The sequence below is a fragment of the Scyliorhinus canicula genome, chromosome 7, assembly GCF_902713615.1.
Source record: "Scyliorhinus canicula chromosome 7, sScyCan1.1, whole genome shotgun sequence".
NCBI lineage: Eukaryota > Metazoa > Chordata > Chondrichthyes > Carcharhiniformes > Scyliorhinidae > Scyliorhinus > Scyliorhinus canicula.
This window is the reverse complement of record NC_052152.1, coordinates 107116685-107142897: the sequence shown is the minus strand read 5'-3', so window position 1 is coordinate 107142897 and position 26213 is coordinate 107116685. Positions and strand designations below refer to the sequence as shown.

Below are 26213 nucleotides of genomic sequence, written 5' to 3'. Positions count from 1 at the left end.
ATTAAAATGGCTAAATCAATTACCCGTTTACCTATCAGAAATAGCCAGTTTCCTTCACAGACCAGGAAATGCATCTGGGAGGGGAGTGAGCTGCGGATTTAACAGCACCTGGGTACGGACCTGGCTAAGCGGAGGGCCAGGTGCAACCGGATAAAGGCGGCCCTCTTTAAGAAGGGGGTGAAGTTCAGGGCGTTCTACCCAGTCCGTTTGTAGGTGACGCATCAAAAGCAGGAATTTTATTTTGATTCGCCAGAGAAGGCGATGGACTTTGAGGGACCGTGGACTGGGAGGAGCATGAGGGCTAGTTAACGTGAGTGAGTTGGAGGTTTGCCAAGAGGAAGGCATGGGTTGGGGATTTGCTGATATGAATATGGTTGGTGTGGCGCAATTGGGAAGGGAGAGAGGGCTGCGGATATCTGAGGGTGGGCCTGAGGGGCGCGTCACAAAGACCGAGGGGCGAGGTATGGCTGATTGGCAGTGTGGGGGGGGGGGGGGGGGGGGGGGTTGGGGTGGGAGTGGGGGGGGGGGGGGGGGGGGCAAACAGGCGGAATGTGAGATGGCTCAATGGGCCGGTTAAACGATCATATGTTTTCGCGTATGTGAAGAGTCTGAAGACGGTTGCTGTGTTTTTGCACAAGGCACACCTGAAGCTGGGGGATCAGACGAGGCTGAGGAATGGATGGGTGGGGCAGGTGTTCCACTCGGGACTAGACATGAAGACGAAGGGGTGGCGGTATTGGTTAATAAGAAGGTGTCTTTTGAGCTGGGGAGCGTTATGGTCAATCAGGGGATAGGTATATGATCGTCAATGGGAAGTTAGAGGGGATACCGGTGGTCCTGCTGAATGTGTATTCTCCAAATTGAGACGAAGTGGACTTTATGAGCTGGGTGTTGGGGAAGATCCCAGACCTGAATACGCATTGGCTGATTATGGGGATGATTTTGATACTGTCCTGGACCCGAGTTTGTGCGGTCGAGTCCGAAGTCGTCAAGAATGTCGGCGGTGGCAAGAGTTGAGTGGGTTCATGGAGCGCATGGGGAGGCGGACCCATAGAGGTTTGAGAGGCCAAGGGCGAAGGAGTTTTCATACTTCTCCCATGTGCACCAGATGTACTCACAGATCAATTTTTTTTTGTTATGGATAACACGCTGCTGGCGGGAATTGCCGATTTAAAGTACTCGGTAATCATGGTGGATTTGTGGGTGGTGTAGGGGGAGGCTCAATGACCACAGTGGAGCTTGGATGTGGGGTTGCTGGTGGATGAGGGGGTTGCAGTGATATCATGGTTATGTTGTAATAAACAGACTGACCACTAGGAGTCTCATTAGTATATAAGTGAATGCTAGAGTCAGGCGACCTCAGACTGACTGGGATGCTGGGAGAGAGGTTGCTTGTGCATGTTCGTACTGTTATTCATCAGGGGACTTCCAGTAACAGCGGGCGGGAGACAGCCACACATTGGAGGGCACCCGTTCGGGAATGGCATTTTCGGGGTTTAATGCCCGGTCGCAGGGGCAACAGAGGCGGGAAAAGGTACAGTGAAGGGAAATGTCAAAAACAAGTAAAAAAAAAAAAAAACAGCCGTGAGAAAAGCAGCTGAAAGTCCATCGGGGAATGGAAAGGTCACCACGGGGACGGCAAGAAAGGTGGAGGCTGGGGCACCAGGGGAGGCCACATTGCCCACTGCTGAAGAAATGACTAAGGTGATGGGCGCTGAACTCGAAAGGCAGTTCACTAAGCACATGGAGGCGATGAGGAAGGAGATGGGGGCAGTATTGAAAGTGCTGGTGGAGGAGGCGATTGCCCCGGTGAGGGCGGTGGTATTGAGCGCAGCGGCGGAGGTGCAGGAGCAAGGCGAGGCGCTGAAGGAAGTGGAAGAGACATTATTGCAGCATAGTGATCAAATTACCTCGATGGGGAAGGAGATGCGGAAGGTGACTGAGATTAACAAGGATCTGCGAGCCAAAATGGACGACTTGGAAAACAGATCCAGGCAACAAAATCTGAGGATTGTGTGTCTTCCCGAAGGATTGGAAGGCCCGAGGCCGACTGAGTATTTTGCCACAATGTTGGCGAAGCTATTGGGGGAGGGGGATGATCCCTCCCGTTATGAACTGGATTGGGCTCATCGGTCATGGAGGCCTGTACTGAAGGAGAGTGAGCCGCCAAGAGTAGTAACTTTGTGTTTTTGTAGATACTGTTATGGGCCAGGGTTTGGAGAATCCCAAAGTGTATCATGGAGTTCACCTGACCCACAACTTTTAATAGATTGTGGTATGCGGAGCACACGGCTCACTCTACAAGTATGGTAGAGCAGAAAATGGACCAGTGGTTTTTAAAACAAAACCATGTTTATTCTGTGAACTCAAGTTAACCTTTCTAAAACAAACAGTGAACATCTTAGCAACCAGTAAATCAAATACACCCCCCAAAAAATACAACACTAAATAACCTGTATCCTGTCCTTTTACCATCCAAAAGACTTAACAAACCTTCAAACAGGAGCACATTAGATTTATATTCAGTACTGAGACTTTTTTTACAATTGAGTTCACCCAAATGATCCATAGATAGTCTTTGGATGGCTTAGATCAACAGCAATGCAGCTTACAGACACACCCAAGCTTTTCTCAAACTGAAACTCAAAAGCAGAAGTGGAGCTCAGCTCCACCCACACTCTGACATCACTCCAGTAACATGAGCAGCTCTATTTCTCAAAGATACATTTCTTAAACACCCATTTTCAAAGTGTACTCTCACATGGCAGTACAGTGTGAAGGAGAAGGTCCTGTGCTGGGCAAAGCGGAAGCGGGTGGTGCAGTGGGCTGGAGCTGGTATACGCATATACCAGGACTTTACGGTGGAGCAGGCAAGGAGGCGGGCTGCCTTCAGCCGGGTGAAGAAGGCACTGTACATCAGTAAGGTGCAGTGCGGCATAGTATACCCAGCTAAGTTGAGGGTGACCTACAAATACAAGGACTTTTATTTTGGGACGGCGGAAGCAGCGGAGGAGTTTGCGAAGGCAGAAGGACTGTGGCTGAATTGAGAAATGGTCATGTACCGATGTAGCCTCATGTAACTGTATCTTTTCACTCTGGCTGGTGTATGTGCTAAATTAGCTAACGTTGTACTACCCGGACAAGGGAAGAGATGGGACTTTTGCTTGCAATTATGGTTCTTTGGGGCTTGGGTGTGTATGCACCGTTTGTGTGCTAAAGAGGATTTCTTGGTTTTCCTGGGACCGGGCGAGGGGGATAGAGACCCGGGCAGGGGCCTCCACGCTGGCCAGTTTAAGCCGGCCAGTGAACGGGAGTAAGGTGTGGGGAGTGGCTGCGGCCATCTGAGCCTGGCAGAATAGGTCCCAATGAGTCTAGCCGGGGTGGAAAGATGGGGGGAAGGAACAGAGGTTATGGGGGGAGGAGGTTTGTAAGAGGAAGTGGAGGGGAGGAGTTGGGGAGGGGGGGGAGAGCTTGCAATGTGTGAGTGTCATTTACGGTACTCTTTCAGGGATTGGATGGCATTGAATGTTAGGGGGAGGGTGGGGCGACTCTATAGGTCAACGGTGACCATAGGCGATTTCTGATTCCTTTTCTTTTTTTTTGCTCCTTTGTTTGTCCCACCGTGGGAGGGTTTTATTTGATGCTTATATTGTCAGGTGGGTTGTTGTTTGGGGTGGTGGGAGGATGGGATCATTGTTCTTGATAAGGGGATAGACTTTGTATTTCTTACCGTTTACTGCTTGTTGGTGGGGTATTTGAGTCATTCTATGGAGGCTGTCTGTATGTGTCGGAGCCCCCAAGCAGGCAGGAGGGGATGCGTTGGTTCCTGCATGAGTTGAAGTTTCTCAGGGTGGAGGAAGGGAGCGTTCAAAGCCCGGGGCCCCGATTGGGTTGAGGGAGGTGATGGATGGCATGGGTGTGATGCAGGCAGGGAAGGCCCTGAGCCCGGATGGGTTCCCAGTAGAATTTTATAAAACGTTTGGTGCAGAGTTGGGGCCACTGTTGGTGGGAATGAACATTGTTGCAGGCTTCCATCTCCCTCATTTTAAAGAAAGACAAGTACCCGGAGCAGTGTGGGACATACCGGCCAATATAGCTGCTGAACGTTTTCTGTGAGGATATTGACGAATTGTGCTGGGGAAGACCTGACGGGATTTGTGAAGGGAGGGAAGTTGTCGGCAAATGTGCGGAGGCCACTTAATGTTATTATTATGTCCTCGAAAGGGCAGGACAGGACGTAATAGTAGTGGTGGCAATTGACTTGAAGAAGGCTTTTGATTGGGTAAAGTGGGTGCATGTGGCACAGTGGTGAGCTCTGTTGCTTCATAGCACCAGGGACCAGTGTTCAATGCCCGACTTGAGTCACTGACTGTGCGTAGTCTGAACGCTATTCCCGTGCCTGCGTAGGTTTCCTCCGGGTATTCCGGTTTCCTCCCACAAAGTCATGAAAGACGTACTTGTTAGGTGAATTGAACCTTCTGAAATCTCCATCCGTGTACCCGAACAGGCACCGTAGTGTGACAAATAGGGGATTTTCACAGTAACCTTATTGCAGTGTTAATGTAAGCTTACTTGTGACACTAATAAAGATTATTATTATTATTTGTTGGAGATGCTGGGACGATTTTGGTTTGGGCAGGGGTTTGTGGATTGGGTCCAGCTGCTGTACAGGGTGCCAGTGTTGGAATGAAGCGGGTGAGTTGGGGGTATTTTGGGTTACACCGTGGGATGAGAGGGGTGCCCGCTCTCCCCGTTGTTTTTCGTCTTGGAGATAGATAGAGTTAGCAATGGCACTTGGGGCATTAAGGGGGATCGAGCAGGGGATGCTGAACATATGTTATAGATGGATGAATTGTCATTGTATATCTCGGACCCAGTGTGCAACATTGCAGGGATTATGGAGATTTGGGGGGAATTTGGCCAGTTTCCGGGGTATAAGTTGAACATGGGAAAGAGCAAGGTGTTCCCGATCAATGCTAGAGGGCAAAAGAGGAGGTTATGGGAGTTGTTGTTCAGGGTGGTGGGCATGAGTTTTAGGTATTAAGGAATCCAGGTGGCATGGAGCTGGGCCCAGCTACACAAATTGAACTTGGAGCGATTGGAGGAGGGAATGAAAGCGGATCTTAAGAGTTTGGATGTGTTGCTGTTGTCGCTGGCTGGGCGCATGCAAACAGTGAAAATGACAGTGCTGCCCAGATTTCTGTTCCAGAACTTCCCTATCTTTGTCCCCCAAATCCTTTTTCAGGAATGTTAACGGGAATTTCAGGATTTGGGTGGGCGGGGATGACCCTGCGGGTGACATGGGTGTTCTTGGGGAGGGGTTGAATCTGATTGATTACTATTGGGCAGCGAATATTGCGATGGTGATGAAGTGGGCCGTGGAAGAGAGGTGGGTTGTGGGTGGATGGATGCGGCGTCATGTAGGGGAACGAGTTTGAGGTCTCTGCTGTTGGCATCTCTTCCGTTCTCGCCGGCCTGGTACTCCATGAGCCTAGTGGTGGTGTCGGCGTTACAGGTGGGGAGCCAGTGCAGGCAACCTTTTGGGCTAGAGGGCATATCATTGCTGGCGACGATATGCAGCACCCATAAGTTTGTGTCGGTGGGGCTGGATGTGAGATGCCAGGGGTGGTGGCAGGTGGGGATAGAGTATTTTGGGAACTTATTTATACTGGGCAAATTCACAGGACTGGAGGAGTTGGAGGAATTGTACGAGTTGCCGAAAGGGCCTAGCTTTAGGTACATGCAGGTGAGCGATTTCGTGAGGAGAGAGGTGTGTCTCCTGTTTTGCAGGTCAAGTTGTTGTCGGAGGACGAAATAGCAGAGGGTGTCTGATGTATACAAGGAATTGATGGAGAGGGAGGGTGCTCAGGGGGAGGAGAAGTTGGGAGGGGAGATGCAGGCCAGGACATGGGTTGAGGCCTTGCGAAGGGTGAATGCATCCTCGTCGTGTGTGAGGTTGAGCCTCATCCAGTTTAAAGTGGGCATAGGGCTCACATGAAGGTGGTGAGGATGAGGAGGTTTTTGTGGAGGTGGAAGATGGCTGTTGGCGGTGTGTGTTCCGGCAGGGATTCTTGGATGTTATGTATGGGGCTCTGGGTGTGGGGTAGCCCCAAGTTTGAGGTGGGGCTATTTAGGGTGCCGGGAAATCCGGCAGTCCGGGGGGATGCGCAAAGAGGCCGATGTATTGGCCTTTGCCTCCCTGATAACCCAGAGACGGTTCTGTTGTGTTGACGGAACTCAGCTGCTAAAGAGTGAGTGACCTGTCAGAATATCTGAGGTTGGAGAAAGTCTTGCTTTGCGAGGGTCAGTAGAGAGATTCACCCAGAGGTCGAACCTGTTTATTGATTTCTTCAAGAAGGATTGAAGGATCACCATGAGGATGGGGGTGGTAGATAAGGGGGTAAAAATTGGGAAGGCAGGATGTGGTGGGGTGTTGGTATTCTGGGAGGATGGGGATTTGTGGCTGTTTGATTAGGTTGATGTGTTGCTCTTCTGATATTCTGTGTATATGTGTAAAAAGCCTTGAACAAAAATCACCACCAGTCAGCTCTGTCCCTGTGGTGATTTGGTACTTTGGCGACTTTACTGTACCTTTTATTCTATCACATTCTGGATTGTGTATTGAAGGTGCTGGTTCGGCTTTGGGAGTCAGGAGGAACTCCACAGGGATACCCAGCTGCTGACCTGTTCTACCCGTGGCGGTTATGTGGCTGGTTCAATTTTTCAGTTCCAGTGTTTCATATCCTAGCTGTTAATTGTTTTACAACTTCTAGGTTTGCTGATTTCAAGCAATTTCTGTTTTAATTCCTATTCATTGGGTGTTTTCATTTTTAGCGACGAAGAAATGGCCTAGTAGTTGTGCACAGTTCAAAGATTATTGGCCTACATTGTTCAAGCACTGAGCTACACGCAGGCCAAATTGCTGTTGTCAAACATGGGTCCAGGATGAAAGATTGTGATCTCTATTTCTCAAGGAAACCATGCTCAACCTGTTTAAAGATGGTTTTGAATGGTAAGTACAATTAAAATACGACAGCTATTCTGTTATATATTAACGACCTTGACGTGGGTATGGGGCATAATTTCAAAATTTTCAGATGAGGAGGATAGTTGCAGATTTTTGGAGGACATAGACTGGTGAAATGGGCAGACCAATGGTAGATGAAAATAGAAGCAGGAGTAGGCCCTTTGAACCTGCTCCACCATTCATTATGATCATGGCTGAGCATCAAGTTCAATACCCTGATCCCGCCTTCCATCCATATCCCTTGATCCCTTTAGCCCCAAGCCCTCTGTCGAGTTCCTTCTTGAAATCACACAACGTTTTAGCTCTGACTATTTTCTGTGGTAGTGGATTCCACAGATTCACCACTCTAGGTGAAGAAGTTTCTCCTCGCCTCAGTCCTCAAACTCTGACCCCTTGTTCTAGACACCCCTAACATCAGGAAAGTTCATTCTGAATCTACTCTATCTAATCGTGTTAGAATTTTGAAAGTTTCCCCTCTCGTTCTTCTAAACTCCAACGAATATGATCCTAACCGACTTAGTCTCTCCTCATCTGACAGTTCCGCTATCCCAGGAATCACTGCACTCCCTCCATAGCAAGAACATCCTTCCTCAGGTAAGAACACCAAAACTGCACACAATACTCCAGGTGTGGCCTCACCAATGCCCTATACAATTGCAGTAAAACATCCCTATTCCTATACTTAAATCCTCTTGGTATGAAGACCAACATACCATTTGCCTTTATAGCCTGCTGTACAGCACGTTTACTTTCAGCGACTGATGCACAAGGACAACAAGGTCTCGCTGAGTATCCACCCCTCTCAATTTACACCTTTTCAAATAATCTGCGTCCCTATTTTTGCTACCGAACTGGGTAACCTCAATTATCCCCATTATACTGCATCTGGCATGCGTATGCCCACTCACTAAGCCTAAATCACACTGAAGCATCTCTGCGTCCTCCTTACCGTTCACCCTCCCACCTAACTTTGAATCAGCTGCAAATCTGGAGATGCTACATTTAGTTCCCTTATCCATATCATTAATATATAATGTGAACAGTTGGGATCATAGCACAGATCCCTGCGGTACTGCACTAGCCACTGTCTGCCAATTGGAAAAAAGACCCATTTATTCTAACTCTTTGCTTCCTGTCTGCTAACCAGCTTTCTATCTATCTCAAGACACTGCCCACAATGCCATGCGCTCTAACTGTACATAATAATCTGCTATGTGAGGCCTGGTCGAAAGTCTCAAAGTCTAAATAAACCAAATCTACTAGATTTTCACGGTCAACTGTATTAGTTACAGGGCTGCACAGTGGTTAGCACTGCTGCCTTACGGCGCCAAGGATCCAAGTTTGATCCTGGCCCCGGATCTCTGTGCGTGTGGAGTTTGCACATTTTCCCTGTGTCTGCGTGGGTCTCACCCACACAACCCAAAGATGTGCAAGGGAGGTGGATTGGCCACGCTAAATTGCCCCTTAATTGGGAAAACTTCAGAAAAACTCTACTAGTGGCATCTTCAAAGAATTCCAGTAACTTTGTCAAGCATGATCTCCCTTTCATAAATCAATGCAAACTTTGTCTGATTATGCCACTGCTTTCCAAATGCTGTGCTATGAGATCCTTGATAATGGACTCAAGCAACTTCTCTACTACCGACGTTAGGCTCACTGGTCTATAGTTCCCTGTTTTCTCTCAGCCTCCCTTTTTGAATAATGGGCGTACATTAGTTACCCTCAAATCTGTAGGAACCATTCCAGAGTCCAAAGAATTTTGGAAAATGACCACCAATGGATCTACTATTTCTAGGGCCACTCCTTGACTGCTCTGGCATGAAGATTATCAGGCCCTGGAGATTTATCCGCCTTCGATTCCCCAAAACCATTTCTTTACTAATACTAACTTCCTTCAGCTCCTCACTAAAACTTATTTGAACTCCCAGTACATTATTCATGTCTTCCTTTGTAAAGACAGAAGCAAAGTATGAATTTAATTTTTCCCTTCTTAATCAATCCCTTGGTCTGCCTTTGCTGAATTTTAAACTGTTCCCAATCCTCAGATCTATGTTTTTTTTTGACAATTTGTACGCTTCTTCTTTGAATCTAATATTCTTCTTTGAATCTAATACTATCACTAATTTCACTTGAAAGCCAAGTTTGGCACAATTCCTTTCCGACTCTTGTGCCAAAAAGGAATAAACAACTTTTGGAGTGCACCTATTGTTCCTTGAATCCCTGCCATTGTCGTCCATAGTTTCAATAATTAGGTTTCCATGTCCACCGTAGCCAATTCATGCCTCATACCATCATAGTTACCTTTATTGAGATTTAAACCCTAGTCTCAGAATCAACTATCTGACGATCCACCTTGATAAATAATTCTATCGTATTATGGTCCTTGGGGTTCTTTCACAACTAGATTGCCAACTAATCCTTTCTCATTGCACAACACCCAGTCCAAGATGGCCTGTTTCCTTGTTGGTTCCACAAAGTATTGGTCCAGAACATCATCCTGTATACACTTCAGAAATTCCTCAATTGTACTGTGATTAATTTGACTCACCCAATCTATATGCAGATTAAATCACCCATAATCACAGATGTTTCTTTCTCACATGCATCTCTGTTTCCTGTCTAATGCTATTCTCAACATTACACCTTTGATGGTTTGTATATCCCCCCCACACAAATGTTTTTTGCCCTTTAGTGTTTCTTAGCTCAACCCATTCAAATTCCATCTTGTCTGTGCTAATATCTTTCCTCAATATTGTATCAATATCTTATTTAATCAACACTGCACCTCCACCACATTTTCCTTTCTGTCTATCCTTCCGAAAAACTGAATAGCCCGCCATGTTTAGTTCCCAACCTTGGTCACCTTGGAGCCATGTCTCCATGATCCCAACTGTATCATACCCCTTTACATCGAACTGTGCAATTAATTCATCTAATTTACTTTGAATGCTCCGAGCTTTCAGATACAAAACCTTAAGTCTTGTCCTTTTGATATTCCTCGTCCTGTTCCTACTATTCTTTACCGTGTCCTTATCTGATTCTGGCCCTTGATGTATCTGTCTAACGGCTTTCCTATTCTCCCTGCACTGTTAGTTTAAACCCTCCCCAACCACTCTAGCAAGGATCGTTTCCCCCCACCCCCCAAAAGGACATCAGTCCTGTTTCTGCCCAGGTGTAACCCGTCCAGCTCATACTGGTCCCACCTCCCCCCAGAACCGGTACCAATGCTCCAGGAATCTGGAAACCCTCCCCATCACACCATATTTTTAGCCATGTATTGATCTTGTATCTCTTTTGTTTCTACTCTCACTAGCACGTGGCACTGGTAGTAATTCTGGGTAACTACCTTTGAGGTCCTACTTTTCAAATTGCTTCCTAGCTCCTTATTATAGAATCGTAGAATGTATAGTGCAGAAGGAGGCCATCCGGTCCATTGATTCTGCACCGGCCCTTGGAAAGAGCACCCCACTTAAGCCCACACTTCCAACCTATCCTCGTAACCCAGTAACCCTACATAACCTTTTTGGATACTGAGGGCAATTTAGCATGGCCAATCCACCTAACCTGCACAACTTTGGACTGTGGGAGGAAACCAGAGCACCTGGAGGAAACCTACGCAGACACGGGGAGAATGTGCAGACTCCACACAGATAGTGACCCAAGCTGGAAATCGAACTTGGAACACTGGAGCTGCGAAGCAACTATGCCAACCATTGTGCTACCGTGCTGCTTTTAGGACCTCAACCCTTTTACCTATGGCGTTGGCACCAATGTGTACTACAACAACTGGCTGTTCGCCCTCGACATTCAGAATGTACTGCAACTGCTCTGAGACATCCTTAACCCTAACACCAGGGAGGCAACATACCATCCCGGAGTCTCTTTTGCAGCCACAGAAATGTCTATCTATTCCCGTCACAATTGAATTCCGTATGACTATTACATCTTTTGCTCATCGCCTGTGCAGCAGAGCCAACTGTGGTGCTACAAATTTGGCTGCTGCTATTATCCTCTGAGAGGCCATTCCCCTCAACAGTATCCATAAAGGTATATCTGTTTTGCAGGAGAATAGCCGCAGGAGATTCCTGCACTGCCTGCCTAGTCCACTTGTTCTGCCTGGTGGTCACCCATTCCATTCCTGCCTGTGGAGCCTGCATTGCGACCACCTCTCTATATGTGCTATCCACGATATTCTCCGCCTGTCCAAAGACGCCGCTCCAGCTCCAAAGCCTGAGCTTGCAGGAGCTGCAGCTGGAGACGATTCCTGCATACATGCTGATCCTGGAAATTGGAAACGTTCCTGGTCTCCCACATGGAGCACAAAGAGCGGACCAGACTTGGAACTAACCTGCCATGTCTTATCCCTTAAGTTAAATTAATCGTTTTGTTGTTCTTGATATGGGGATTGACATTATATTTGTTACTGCTTATCGCTTATTGTTGGTGGGTGTAAATTTAGGAGACAATGTGAAAAAGGAGGAGGGTAAAAATATTTTTAAAAACAAAGTCAAATTAATCCTTTTAATATCAACTGGGGCCTTTCTTCTCCATTCTTTGTTATTATAGAATATATTTCTTACAAACAATGAATCACAGAAAGATATCTCAACAATTATAGCCAATAGTAATAGTAAGTATCCGCAAACAAATGTCCCCTTGATTCTATTTTTATTCACCTTTTTTTTTGTAATGATTTGATTCTAGCTGGAGTCAATCGAATATCATATTGGCCTGGTGATCCCGAGATAAGTCTAGCTGAGGACAAGATACTGAATAATTGCTACTCGGATGCAAAGCTAGATGCTAAAGCTGTAGAAAGACTCAAATCTAATAGTCGTGCCCGTGTCTGCACCTTGCTTCAACCTCTGGCTTACAACATGCTTCAGTTTGTAGAAGAAACCTCAAAAAAGTGTGAGTTTTTGCAAAGCATAAACACCTTGGACCCGGATTTTAAACTTGAGGACTTTTTTACCGAGTGCCGAAGCAATCGATTGCAGGAATTTGAGAAATTGTTCTTGATTTCCAACAGCGAGGCGCACAAAGAAATCTTGAAAACTGTTGGCTTAGAAAATGTGTGTGACGATGTTCATTTCACTAATTTGAGGCATAAAATGGAAGACCTTGTCATTTTATTAGCAACCATCGACTGTAGTGTTCCAAAGTACGAGACATTCAGATTTTATTGTGATGATTCAGACAGAGCTTGTGACGAGCACACAAACAATGAATTCCAAGACTTTGCAAGACACTGCATGGTTCAAGCCAGGTTATTGGCATATCGGACAGGTGAGAGAATCAATTTGGTCTTTTATATGAAGATAGGTTATGATCCTAAAGTGTGGTACAAATAAGTGTCATTTTAACATTAGCTAACTGATGAAGAACTTGCAGTTAAGATGCGTCATGCACAATGTCAGGACATTTCAAAAGTGCTTTACTGCCAATGGTGTTCTTCTAAATTGCTGCCAGTGGTGGAAACGCAGCAGTGAGTTAGTGCACAGAAAGGTTCCATAAACAGCAGTGTGATAATGATCAGATATTCTGTTTAGTCATGTTGGCTAAGGAATAAATATTGGTCAAGACTTGGAGAACTCCCCTGCTTTTTAAAAAAATAATGCCATCCGATCTTTTAGGCCAAGCTGAGAGGGTGGCCGTTGATAACGTTTCATCCCTGCACTCTGTCATTACTGCGCTGAAGTAACAGCCTGGATTTTGTGCTGCATCCAATCTCTGCAGTGGTGCTTGAAACCACAAGCTTCAGTGGTTGTAGAACATTTTTTGGGATGTCCTGAGGTCATAAAAGGTGCTATACGCATGCATGTCTTTTTGGTTTCTTTTTAATATTTATAATTAAGTTAATGATTTATAAAAAGTAGTACAACATTTATGCTGATAAATTCTGTCCTCAAAGGGTGGCAATCCTTGTCTGATGCTTTTGTTCTTCAAATTTTCTGACCCATGTAAAACCATTTATCCTACATAGCAACACTGGCTATGTCTCCAAATTTCTTCCAGCTCAAATTGAAAGCTGGCCAACTTTCCAGGCCTTTTCCCTCTCACTAAGCAAGGCCTCTTAGTGAGGCCTTGAAGACTACCTCTTCTGTAGTCAGGTTTCATTCCTTTTTAAGAGTCTCACTTCCCACCTCCAAAACCACCATCCCCAACATTTCTCAACATGGCATCACACCTTACTGGCTGTATCTCTCCTTCAGATTGGCTTTTTCATGCCTCAATTCATCTACCCACCCCCATCTGACTTTGTTTTCATCAGCACTTTCTTCTCCCACCTATCCTTCTCTTCTATCCCTCTGCCAGACCTATCCCTTTAAAACTTCTCCCATTTCTGTCCTTTCCGATCATTTTAACTCCCTCCCTCTCTTCCTTCTCCCAGTTCACTACCGCCCTCTCTTTCACTCCTCCACCCTTCTCACCCCATGTTTTCCACCTGGAAACCTGGTGCTGGAGTTCTTGCTCAATTCCTCAAGATTAGATTCTGCCTTTGAAGTGCAAAGTTATAAATTCTAGATTAGGTTGCTTTATAGCAGTTTGTTTTTATTGGTATCCTGTGGAATTGTAATTCTCAGAGAACCTGGCAGCCAGGCAAAAATCTAAAGGAGTAACATTGTTCACCCTTCCTTGTGAACCAAAGTATCTAGAGTGCATTTCAATAACTCATATTGCATGTCAACCAGACAATAAAGAATCCAACAATTCTCACAGCGCTCTGGGTCACTGTCCGTGTGGAGTTTGCACATTCTCCCTGTGTTTGTGTGGGTTTCACCCCCACAACCCAAAGATGTGCAGGCTAGGTGGATTGGCCATGCTAAATTGTCCCTTGATTGGAAAAAATGAATTGGGTACTCTAAATTTATATTTTTAAAAAAGAATCCAACAATTGAAAGTTCCAGTTCTTAAATTCTGTAAATGGGGAAAGAGTCATGTGGGAATTGTACAATTATGGCAATTACTAACAATCAGTTGGAAACTATATAAACAATACAGAGTCACGAATAACATGGTGAAAGAAAATCAAAAATGGGCACTTATTTTCAGAAATTATTATTTTCATTTTATATATTTTTATCGAGTTTTTAACATTATAACATTTTGTACAGAAAACAACACTGTGTAGAGTAACAGAACCTCCCACTTCCCACTCTACCAACCAACACCCCAATAATAATTTAAGGAATAGCACCCCCTCCTCCAAGTAGCTGACGGTAACCAACTTTTTAAAGTGAAGAATAAACATCTGTTGTGGAACATCTCAATTCTCCCTCCACCCCCAGGTAAAATTAACCTTCTCCAAATACAGGAACTCCATCAGGCCCCAAGCTATACTGAGGCACTGTTGGAGAGGCTGACCTCCACCCCAACAGGACCACCTGCGAGCAATCAGCAAGGCAAGGCTAAAACGTCTGCCCCCGCTCCCAAACTCAGGCAAACCCCATGCCCCAAATATGGCCCTCAGGAGACTGGACTCCAAATCCAAGTGCAACATCGACAACCTGGTGCTGAAAAACCACCCGCAAAATTTCTCTAACTTCGGGCAGGACCAGACCTCTCCCACACCGCTCACAAGTGTCCTCGACCCCCTCAAACAACCGGCTCATCCTCAACCTCATCAGGCTTGCCCTGTGATGTGACCATCAATTCACTCGGAACACGATTGGAAGTAAACTGTGGTTTTAATAGTCTTACAACTGAGCCTGCCTGCGACCAGAAGAACTGAGGGCAGGCTCACATGGCTGAAGCACTTTATACTTTTGGTAGTGGGCGGAGCCAAGGGTGGAGACCTGTACAAGCTCCTCATCTCCCCCTATGGGCAGAGCCGCGCAACGGCTCACAGACAGAGCCCACAAGGACATAATACTATACAATACAATACAGTGTGAATTATTCACCACATTCACCCCCTGTTAAAAAAAATCAAGTCCGGCGGGGGTGACGGGTCTACAGGTTGAGCTGGTCCGGTAGCCGAGTCGTCCTTTAGGATCAGCGGAGCACCGGGGTTGCAGCCTCTTCGGGTGGCTGGGTGGTGACGTCGATGTGGGTATGAGGGTGGACTCCGGGGGTGTTTCGGTCCAAGCTTCGTTCCTGACCGGTGTGACGGGCGAAGGGGGGGCGCAGGAAACCTATAGGCACGGGGGCGCAGGGCGTGGGGGGTCGGGTGGGGTGTAGTGTGAGGGGTACCTCGGCGGTGGTGGTAGTGCTGGATCCTGCAGTCGCCAGGTCCCGGAGGGAAACGGTGTCCTGACGACCGTAGGGGTATTCAATGAAGGCGTGGTGGGGGTACAAGTGAAGCAGTAGCACCCTCTCTACTAGCGGGTCCGTTTTGTGTGTCCGGACGTGCTTCCGGAGGAGAACCGGGCTTGGCATCCTCAACCAAGATGGGAGCGAAGCCCCCGTGGTAGTGCCACTAGGGAAAACAAATAATCATTCGTGAGGGGTCTGGTTGGTGGCGGTGCATAGGAGGGACCTAATTGCATGGAGCGCGTCGGGGAGGACCTCCTGCCAGTGGGAGGTCGGGAAATTCCTGGACCGCAGGGTCAGTAGGACGGTCTTCCAGACCGTCGCGTTCTTCCTCTCCACCTGCCCGTTCCCCCTGGGGTTATAGCTGGGAGTCCTGCTCGAGGCGATGCCCTTGTCGAGCAGGTACTGACGCAGCTCGTCGCTCATGAAGGACGAACCCCTGTCGCTGTGTACGTAGCTGGGGAAACCGAACAGGGTGAAGACACTGTGCAGGGCTCTGATGACTGTGTGGTAGGTCATATCGGGGCACGGGATAGCAAAGGGGAAGCGGGAGAATTCGTCAATGACGTTGAGAAAATACACATTGCGATTGGTCGAGGGGAGTGGCCCTTTGAAATCGATGCTCAGGCGTTCAAAGGACCGGGAAGCCTTTACCAGGTGGGCCTTGTCTGGTCTATAGAAGTGCGGTTTGCACGCCGCGCACATCGGGCAATCCCTGGTGATGGCTTTTACCTCCTCGGTGGAGAAAGGCAGATTTCGGGCTTTGACGTAGTGGGCGAGCCAGGTGACCCCCGGGTGGCAGAGGTCATTGTAGATAGCCTTCAGGTGGCCGTCTTGCGCACTGGCGCATGTGCCGCGGGACAGGGCATCTGGGGGCTCGTTGAGCTTCCCCGGTCAATATATGATATCATAATTATAGGTGGAGAGTTCGATCCTCCACCGCAAGATTTTATCGTTTTTTATTTTGCCCCGTTGCGAGTTGTCGAACATGAAGGCAACCGATCTTTGGTTGGTGATGAGGGTAAACCTCCTACCTGCGAGGTAGTGCCTCCAGTGCCGTACGGCTTCCACAATGGCTTGAGCTTCCTTTTCGACTGAGGAGTGTCGAAGTTCCGAAGCGGAGAGGGTTCGGGAGAAGAAGACGACTGGTCTCACTGCCTGATTCAGAGTGGCGGCGAGAGCGACCTCTGAGGCGTCGCTCTCCACCTGAAAGGGGATGGATTCATCCACCGCCCGCATGGCGGCTTTGGCGATGTCCTCCTTGATGCAGTTGAAGGCCTGGCGGGCCTCTGCTGACAGTGGGAAGAGTGTGGTCTTAAATAGTGGGCAAGCTTTGTCCGCATACTGGGGGACCCACTGGGCGTAATAAGAGAAGAATCCCAGGCACCTCTGGAGGGCCCTGGGACAATGAGGGAGCATACGGTCCGGGTCGGGGCCCAGGACTCCGTTTTCCACGACATAGCTGAGGATGGCTAGTCTTGTAGTGCTAAGGTGAGGGTAGGTGAGATTGAGTTTCTGGGCGGTTTGGAGAAATCGGTGGAGATTGGCGTCATGGTCCTGCTGATCATGGCCGCAGATGGTGACATTGTCCAAGTACGGAAACGTGGCCCGCAGCCCGTACTGGTCCACCATTCGGTCCTTTGTTCGTTGGAACACCGAGACCCCATTCGTGATACCAAAGGGGACCCGGAAGAAATGGAAGAGGCGGCCATCTGCCTCGAATGCCGTGTAGTGGCAGTCCTCCGGGCGGATTGGGAGCTGGTGGTAAGCAGACTTCAGATCCACCATGGAGAATATGCGGTATTGGGCGATCTGGTTGACCATGTCTGCAATTCTGGGGAACGGGTACGCATCGAGGTGCGTGAACCGGTTAATGGTTTGGCTATAATCAACCACCATTCGGAACTTTTCCCCGGTCTTGACGACCACCACCTGAGCTCTCCAGGGGTTGCTACTGGCCTCTATGAATCCCTCACGTAGGAGCCGCTGGACTTCGGCTCTGATGAATACTCTGTCCTCTAGGCTGTACCGCCTGCTGCGAGTGGCCACTGGTTTACAGTTAGCCGTTAGATTAGCGAAGAGTGGAGGGGGGTTGATCTTTCAAATCGCTAAGCTGCATATAGTGAGTGGAGGTAGAGGTCTGCCGGAGCTGAGTGTGAGGCTCTTGAGGTTACATTGGAAATCGAGCCCGAGTAAGAGTGGGGCACAGAGGTTGGGGAGTATACAGCTGGAAATTAGAGTAGCTGCCGCCCTGAATCGTTAGGGTCGCGACGGTGCGCCCTTGTATGTGGACCGAGTGCGAGCCCGAGGCGAGAGAGATAGTTTGCCGTGCAGAGAAGATAGGGAGCGAACAGCGTCTTACTAGGTCAGGATGTACGAAGCTCGCGGTGCTCCCAGAGTCGAAGAGGCACGGTGTCCTATACCCGTTGATTTGAACGGACATCATCGAGCTCTGGAGGTGCTTCGGACGATCCAACGTGACTGTGTTGAGTTGCGGGTAGTCGGCGGCTTGATCAGCAGTGCTGGAGTGGCAGTCATCATGACTGTCTGCGGAGGTCATAGTCGTTGAGGTGAACTTCGGTTGATGGCCAAGATGGCGGCCCCCGTTGATCGCACGTGGCGGGTGATGAAGAAGATGGCGCCCAAGATGGCCGCCCCCGTGGATCGCACGTGGTGGATGCCGAGGAAGATGGTGTCCAAGATGGCAGCCCCCATGACTCGCACAAGACCGGCCGCGTGGAGGAAGATTGCCAAGATGGCAGCCCCCATGAGTCGCACATGTCGGGCGGAGTCGGCAGACACGCTGCAGCATTACGGGGTCTGCGGGCCTGCGTGTTGGTGGGGGTGAGTGCTCTGGACTGCGGGGGAGTTAGAGGGTTTCGATTTCGCCAGGCATACTCTGGCATAATGTCCTTTACGACCGCAGCTGCTGCAGGTCGCGTTGCAGGCCGCGTTGCAGGCCGGGCAGTGCTGCCGTGGGTGTTGGGGCTGGCCACAGAAATAGCACGCTGGCACTCCATAGTGAGTGGGTGGCCGCGCGGCACAGGCCTGGGGCAGTCGCTGGGCGGGGGTCCACGATGGGGTCGCTTGGTCTGCGGGGAATGAGTTGAGACTGTGGAACGCGACCTCCATAGTAGTTGCTAGCTCTACCGTGCCCTCCAAGTTCTGGGCCCCTTTCTCGAGTAGTCACTGGCGCACATAGTTAGACCGGAGCCCCGCAACGTATACATCACGGACAGCGAGTTCCATATGCTGGGAGGCTGTTACAGCCTGAAAGTTGCAGTCCCGAGCCAGGGCTTTTAAATCGTGCAGGAAGTCCTCTAGCGACTCTGTGGGGCGCTGGCGGCGGGTAGTGAAAATGTGCCGCGCGTAGACCTCGTTTATCGGCCGCACGTACAATCGATCGAGCATAGCAAGGGCCTCCGTATAGGAGGTGGTACAATTGAGTTGCGTAGAGATGCGATGGCTCACCCGTGCATGCAGTAGGCTGCGTTTCTGCTCCTCTGTAGTCTCGGAGGTGCTCGATTCAGCCAGGTAGGCCTTGAAACACCGAAGCCAGTGTTGGAAGATTTCCTTCGCCTCAGCAGCCTGCGGCTCGAGTTCTAGTCGATCAGGTTTCAGGGCTGATTCCATAGTAGTTTTCTTCAACTTTTCTAAGAATATTAAATTGATGTGACCATCAATTCACTCGGAACACGATTGGAAGTAAACTGTGGTTTTAATAGTCTTACAACTGAGCCTGCCTGCGACCAGAAGAACTGAGGGCAGGCTCACACGGCTGCAGCACTTTATACTTCCGGTAGTGGGCGGGGCCATGGAAGGAGCCGAGGGTGGAGCCCTGTACAAGCTCCTCATCTCCCCCTATAGGCAGAGCCGCGCAATGGCTCACAGACAGAGCCCACAAGGACATAATACTATACAATACAATACAGTGTGAATTACATTCACCACACCCTGTGCACCACCTTTCACTGTATTAACCCCAGCCTCGCACATGAGATTAAGGCATTCACCTTGCATAACAACTCACACAATAACCCCTCCTTAAATGCCACCCCCAATTCCTCCTCCCTCTTTGGGGCCTCACGGTAGCATGGTGGTTAGCATCAATGCTTCACAGCTCCAGGGTCCCAGGTTCGATTCCCGGCGGGGTCACTGTCTGTGTGGAGTCTGCACGTCCTCCCCGTGTGTGCGTGGGTTTCCTCCGGGTGCTCCGGTTTCCTCCCACAGTCCAAAAGATGTGCGGGTTAGGTGGATTGGCCATGCTAAATTGCCCGTAGTGTAAGGTTAATGGGGGGATTGTTGGGTTACGGGTATACGGGTTACGTGGGTTTAAGTAGGGTGATCATTGCTCGGCACAACATCGAGGGCCGAAGGGCCTGTTCTGTGCTGTACTGTTCTCTGTTCTATGTTCCCACTTGGTCTTAATCCCCTCCAGTGATGCCATATCCTCCTCTAAAATCTTCCCATAACTTGCTAAGATGACCTCCCCCCGGCCCAACCCAATCACCGAAAACCTCCTTCCAACAACGAGAAGGGAGCTGTCATCGGAAACATTATTTCAGGCAATTATACAGTTTGAATTGTAATGTAGCATTTCTGAGGTAAAGGGCGCAAATGAACTAAATAGGAAGAAACTCCATAGCGAGTGCGTTTAGCTGTGTGTATCCCAGCGGCACGAAACACATGATGATACAATGGCACTCGCATTAAGTAAGGGGCCTCGGCGGAGAATGCGTGGCCGAGGCTGCACATAGCCCCACTTTCTACACAGAGAGGCTCTAGAGCTCTTCAGTATAGTGAGAGATCAGGATGCCATTTTTAAATGGCATCCCGATCTCCGAGGCCCCTGACGTAACCACGTACCCCGTCTCCCCCAACAGGTGGGCTGTCTCACTCTAATATGCAAAAATGTGGTCCTGCCCACAATGGGCTCTCCCACCCCAACCCACATACACCCAACACACACGCCACACACACTTTCCAATTAAGGGGGCAATTTAGCGTGGCCAATCCACCTATCATGCACATCTTTGGATTGTGAGGGTGAGACCCACGCAGACATGGGGAGAATGTGCCAACTCTACACAGAGGCCAGAGTCGAAACTGGGTCCTCGGCGCCATGAGGCAGCAGTGCTAACCACTGTGCCACCCCGTGTTAAAAGTTAATACTCTTAAATGTTGTATCTGTGAAGTCAATGGGCAGGCTTCTCCAGTTCTGCTGCTTTGAATGGCAGATTTAGTTGAGGGCCAATTATTTATTTTTTTTTGTTTTCCCTGGCAGTGATAGCGGGGCGGCCTCGCACCAGAAAATCCTGGCTTAATCTTTCAGTATCAATAACTGGGCTGGATTCTCTGTTGCGTGCACTGGTAGCGGAGTTCCCAATGTGGCAGAGAATGCAGCGTTGGCCAAAAAACTGGATCGGTGCCTGATGCTCTGGTCCCCATTGATGGCAGCATTGAAGTTTGTGCGCTGCATCAGTGGGCAGATGCAAATTGGTCAAATTGACCCATTTGGCTTGGCACTAGATTCTCCATGCCCATGTGAATCTCCGGTCCTCTGGGCTGGGATTCACGTGGGCGAGAATTGGTGTAGGTATTTACCAACATGGCCCGATGCAGTGGGCCAAGGGGGAAATCTTTATTGCCGACCCCTCACACAATGTTTTCACCTTGTGTCAATCACATCTTGAATTGCTTCAGCAGATTTTCCCCATTGCCATGATGGGCAAACTGTCACTGTATATAGGCTGCTGTGAGATGATGGTGAACATCAGGGAACTATGTTATATCGGTGATAATGGTTGTGGTACTGGACAAATAATCCAAGAGACTATGCATTTGAATTCCACAACAATTTGCCCATGAATCAGGGAATCCCTACAGTGCAGAAGGAGGCCATTCTGCACCGAATTCTGAAAGAGCACCCTACCTAGCCCACTCACAGTAATTTCATTGCATTGTTAATGTAAACCTACTTGCGACAATAATAAAAGATGATTAATATCCCCATAACCATGAACACCGGAGCAATTTTAGCAAAGCCAATCCACCTGTCCTGCACATCTTTGGATGCAGAGCCATGAAATTTTATTCAATAAAGCTGATAATATTTGGGCTGACAGTAAGAAAAGAAATATCATGAAAACAGCTGGAATGTCATAAAATACCATTTTGTTCTGTTAACCCTTCAGGGAGGGATCCTGTCTGGTTTACAGGTGGCTCCAGTCCCACACTTCATTGCCTCAGGGAAACTAAGCATAGGTGATAAATGTTGTCTTGGCAGAGTTGCTCAAACATGGAAAGGAATTAAATCCCACGCTCCCAAGAACCGTGTGCAACTTTATAATGGGGAGTATGGCTACCTAGAATTCTGTCAACACATTTTTGTTGTTGCCTTATACAATTCTCCTCCGACCCCAGCATAACCTCCAGTCCCCCTCAGCAATGTGGAAACATCTTTGCCCAAAATAACATTGAATACTTATTTTAAGTTGACTGAGTTTTCAATAAACCACTGTTTTCTTTGTGATTATTTGCCTGTTCCTGCCTCAATCCTGCCCGCAAACCTCATCACATTTCCAACTCTTGGAAATGTTGAACAATACCAGACCAAATTCACAGAGCAGTAGCTGAGCTTCTGCAGAGATACCAAACATGAAATATCTCATTCTGTGGATAAGGTTTTTAAAATATTGATTTCAAATGTTTTTAATTAACTCCTGACCGGGAATCAGTCTCCACATGTTTGCTGGCTCATTCAGCTCTACTTTTCCCACTAACGCTCTCAACCTCTCCTCTGCCTCCATGTTGTCAGATTACTTGCATAAAATCCAGTGTCTGTTCAGTCCACAACTCTGAAACCCTGCTGCAGATTCCATTCCCCTAGGCGGCACAGTGGTGCAGTGGTTAGCACTGCTGCCTCATGACGCTGAGGACCCGGATCTGATCCCTGGCTCACTGTCCTTATGGAGTTTACACATTCTCCCTGTGTCTGTGTGGGTCTCACCCTCACAACCCAAAGATATGCAGGGTATGTGGATTGGCCACACTAAATTGCCCCTTAAAAAAAAATAATTCCATTCCCCTCCTGGGTCAGTATTACAGAATGAACAAAAATGTTTGCACCCCATATATCCATTCAACCCCGGGTTGACCTTCCGATCCCACATCCTCACCCACATAAAGACCACATTCTACCATACTAATGTTGTTTGCCTCCACTCATTGCTGAAGCTCTCAAACATGCCTGCATCACCTTCAGCTTCCTTAAAGACCCTCCATAAAACCAATTTATTTGAACAAGACATTTGTCATTCCTACTATGTTCTGTTACGACCATAGCCAATGTAAATTGTTAAGCAAACCAAATACCAGGTGGAAACTTGACTTACTGGGCCAAACCTTTTTTTTGAATTCTGAAAATGAGAAGGAAACTAATCTCAACAGCAAGTCCAGTAACACCTGAGATTTTAGAATTAAAAGTAAAAGATTTATTCACAAGGGAAGAACGCTTAAGCACACAAGTCTACAATTACACAGTTAAATTAGTCTTACAAGGGCAGCACGGTGGCCTAGTGGTTAGCACAACCGCCTCACGGCGCTGAGGTCCCAGGTTCGATCCTGGCTCTGGGTCACTGTCCGTGTGGAGTTTGCACATTCTCCCCGTGTCTGCGTGGGTTTCGCCCCCACAACCCAAAAATGTGCAGAGTAGGTGGATTGGCCACGTTAAATTGCCCCTTAATTGGAAAAAATAATTGGGTAACCTAAATTTATTTTTAAAAAATTAGTCTTACAAAAAGACTCTCTGCTTGATCAGACCCACAAGTTAACCCCACCCAGCACATTCTTATGGACATTTAACAATAAAAATCCAGTAATATTACCTCAAGGCTGTTCGATCCGAGGAAGCAACCACGTGGGAGTGTAAAGGAAACAAAGGTTTTTTGAATGTAGAATTAAACTCTGTACACCACCACACCCCAAAGGGACCCGCATAACCAGCACATACCCAGGCCGGGGTTTTTAAGTCCAGGTTTGTTCCTTGCTAATAAGGGAGCTCAATTTACTCTAGAGTCACGGGGAGCCTAATTGGCCCGGAGCTGTGGCTCTCGTGCAAAACTACGGTTGCTTTAATAAGACATTGTACATGCACTTTAAAACTCACTTCCACTGTACTGTCGACATCCACTATTTTAGTTGAAGACTGCTTTTTGCTTCTGTGGTGATCCAACCACTGTATATATGTGTGTTTGCAGTCGGGGGATGTATGGCCGTACCTGTAGTACAGGTTTCTCTGGTAAGCCCCTGCCGGCTAGCTCCGCCCACAGGGAGCAGTATAAATATTCGTAAATTTCACTGAGATGCCATTCTACAGCTGCCGCCGGAGGAATAGCATCTCGCTGTAATAAAGCCTCTCTTGTACATCACTCGAGTCTTTGTGTACAATTGTTAGTGCCACAATTTATTACAGTGAGATTTTCCTTACACCATGGACATCAGGATTAAACCTGACCGCCTGCAGCTGGATCCGCAGTCGCCCCACGCCAGGAAAGACTTTGTTCACTGGCTTGCAGTTTTCGAGGCCTACATCACTTCAACGGACCCTCCACCTTCGGAGGCTCAGAAACGACAGCTTCTTTGCTCAAGACTCAGCTCCAGTGTGTTTCCACTAATTAGAGACGTGCCTACCTACGCCCGGGCCATGGAAGTGCTCAAAGAGAACTACGCACAGTCGACGAACACCCTGTTTGCGAGACATCTACTCTCTACTCGCGTCCAACAGCCAGGTGAGTCAACTGAGGACTTTTTGGAGGGCCCTTATACCTCTAGTACAAGACTGCGACTACCAGGCCCTCATGGCCACAGAACATTCAGATTTACTCATGCGGCATGCCTTTGTTACAGGCATTGCATCGGACCCCATCCGGCAACGACTGCTGGAAGGGGCCGCTGTCGATCTCGCGGATACAAAGACTCTGGTGCTATCAATGACGGCCGCCTCCGGTAATGCGCGATCCGGCCCCCCCAGCAACCGCTCCTGCACACTACGCTTGCGTGCTCGCTGCACCGCGCACCCTGGGGGTCCCCGCTGCTACTTCTGTGGTCAGCAGAAGCATCCCCGTCAGTGCTCCCCAGCCCGCACCGCGACCTGCAAAGCTTGTGGCAAGAAAGGCCACTTTGCAGCGGTGTGCCGGTCCCGAACGGTTGCCGCTATCGCGCCCGTAACCCCCCCTCGCCTCAGCCGATCGTGATCGCACAATGGGCCCTGCCGCCCGCTACCCCCGACCGCACATGCGATCAGTGGGCGCCGCCATCTTTCGCCGCCCCCGCCATGTGCGCATCATGGCCGCCGCCAGGTGCGCATCATGGCCGCCGCCAGACGCCGCTATTTTGTCCTCTCCTCGGGACGGGACCCAGGTCGCTGCCGCTACTCGTTGGACTCACCAGACTTGTCGGCCGATCGCCCACTACTCGCCTCTGTGACGCTCGACCAGTCCCATCCTCGCAACCTGGCACCCTCTTCCACGACAGTGCTCGTCAACGGCCACGTGACCTCCTGCCTCATCGACTCTGGGAGCACCGAGAGCTTCATTCTACGGTAAGGCGCTACTCCCTTGCGTTCCATCCCGCCAACCGGCAGATCTCCCTGGCCTCCGGTTCCCACTCTGTCCCGATCCAGGGCTTCTGCCTTGTTAAACTCACTGTACAGGGTGTGGAATTCGACCGTTTCCGCCTGTACATTCTCCCCAACCTCTGTGCGTCACTCTTACTAGGCCTGGATTTTCAATGCAACCTCCAGAGCCTCACCCTCAAATTCAGCGGGCCCCTACCTTCCCTCACCGTTTGCGGCCTCACAACCCTCAAGGTTAAGCCTCCCTCCCTCTTTGCCAATCTGACCACAGATTGCAAGCCCGTCGGCACCAGGAGCAGACGGTACAGTACTCAGGACAAGGCCTTCATCGGGTCCGAAGTCCAGCGGCTGCTTCGGGAGGGTATTATTGAGGCCTGCAACAGTCCCTGGCGAGCACAGGTGGTAGTAGTTAAAACTGGGGAGAACACAAGATGATCGTGGACTACAGTCAGACCATCAATCGGTACACGCAGCTCGACGCGTACCCCCTCCCTCGCATTTCTGATATGGTCAATCAGATTGCACATGTTGCACGTTTTACTATGGGCGTAAAACGCGTTTATTGGGGTGTATTAACTTCCAAGTGCTTAACACCACTAGGCTCTGTCTTCTGTATTTATTCAGCTTAGGAGTCGCCAGTTGCCGTATAGACAACGTCACGAGTATTCCAAGGTCAAGTTCAAAGTAATAAAGACGATACACCGATTAGTAAGGTCCAAACGATAATATTTATTATACAGTAATAATAAATATTCATGCACACACTAGGAGACTAAGCTATGACTAAACTAAAGTAATCAGAATACTTATCTAACAGGAACAGGCAAGGTCAGGGAGCGAGGCCTTCGTCCTGGTCTTGGGCTGCAACCTTCAGCAAGCGTTCTGGTCACTGGGGGTTCTAGCGGGCTTAGTTCGCGTAGCGAGCGTCGTACTGGCACTTACGGTTCGGCGGCTGGTGCTCGACGGCTGGAGTCAGATTGGATCTTCAAGGTCTTGGTCAGAGCCGAAGCACGGAAAAGCAGACCGGACAACACGAGGTCCCTGTCTTTTATAGGGATCCCATTGTCCTTCCCTCTTCTTGGGCGGGCTTTACCTATTGGGTCAATTCCTCATCGATACTGTTTTAATTCCCCAATGCGAGGGGGTCTCCGTGATGGGGGGGCGTTTCTTATGCCCTTTTGTTTGGAGGTTTCTGGTGCCTCGATGTCTGGGCCTTGATTCAAATGTGTCCAATTCAGAATCAAATGTATCTATTGTGTGGGTGTTCAGGTCTGATTGCCTCATTAGCATGCAAAGCGT

General features: G+C 48.8%; 1 protein-coding gene across 1 annotated transcript in view; it reads left to right on the top strand.

The window, feature by feature from the left end:
- The window catches only part of cdadc1 (cytidine and dCMP deaminase domain containing 1), a 150303-nt gene that overhangs the window by 57901 nt on the left and 66189 nt on the right, over positions 1 to 26213 (top strand). The window contains exons 3-4 of the mRNA XM_038802619.1: positions 6835 to 7012; positions 11732 to 12313. Of these exons, the coding sequence (XP_038658547.1) occupies positions 6835 to 7012; positions 11732 to 12313 (760 nt within the window). The remainder of the gene's footprint in view (positions 1 to 6834; positions 7013 to 11731; positions 12314 to 26213) is intronic.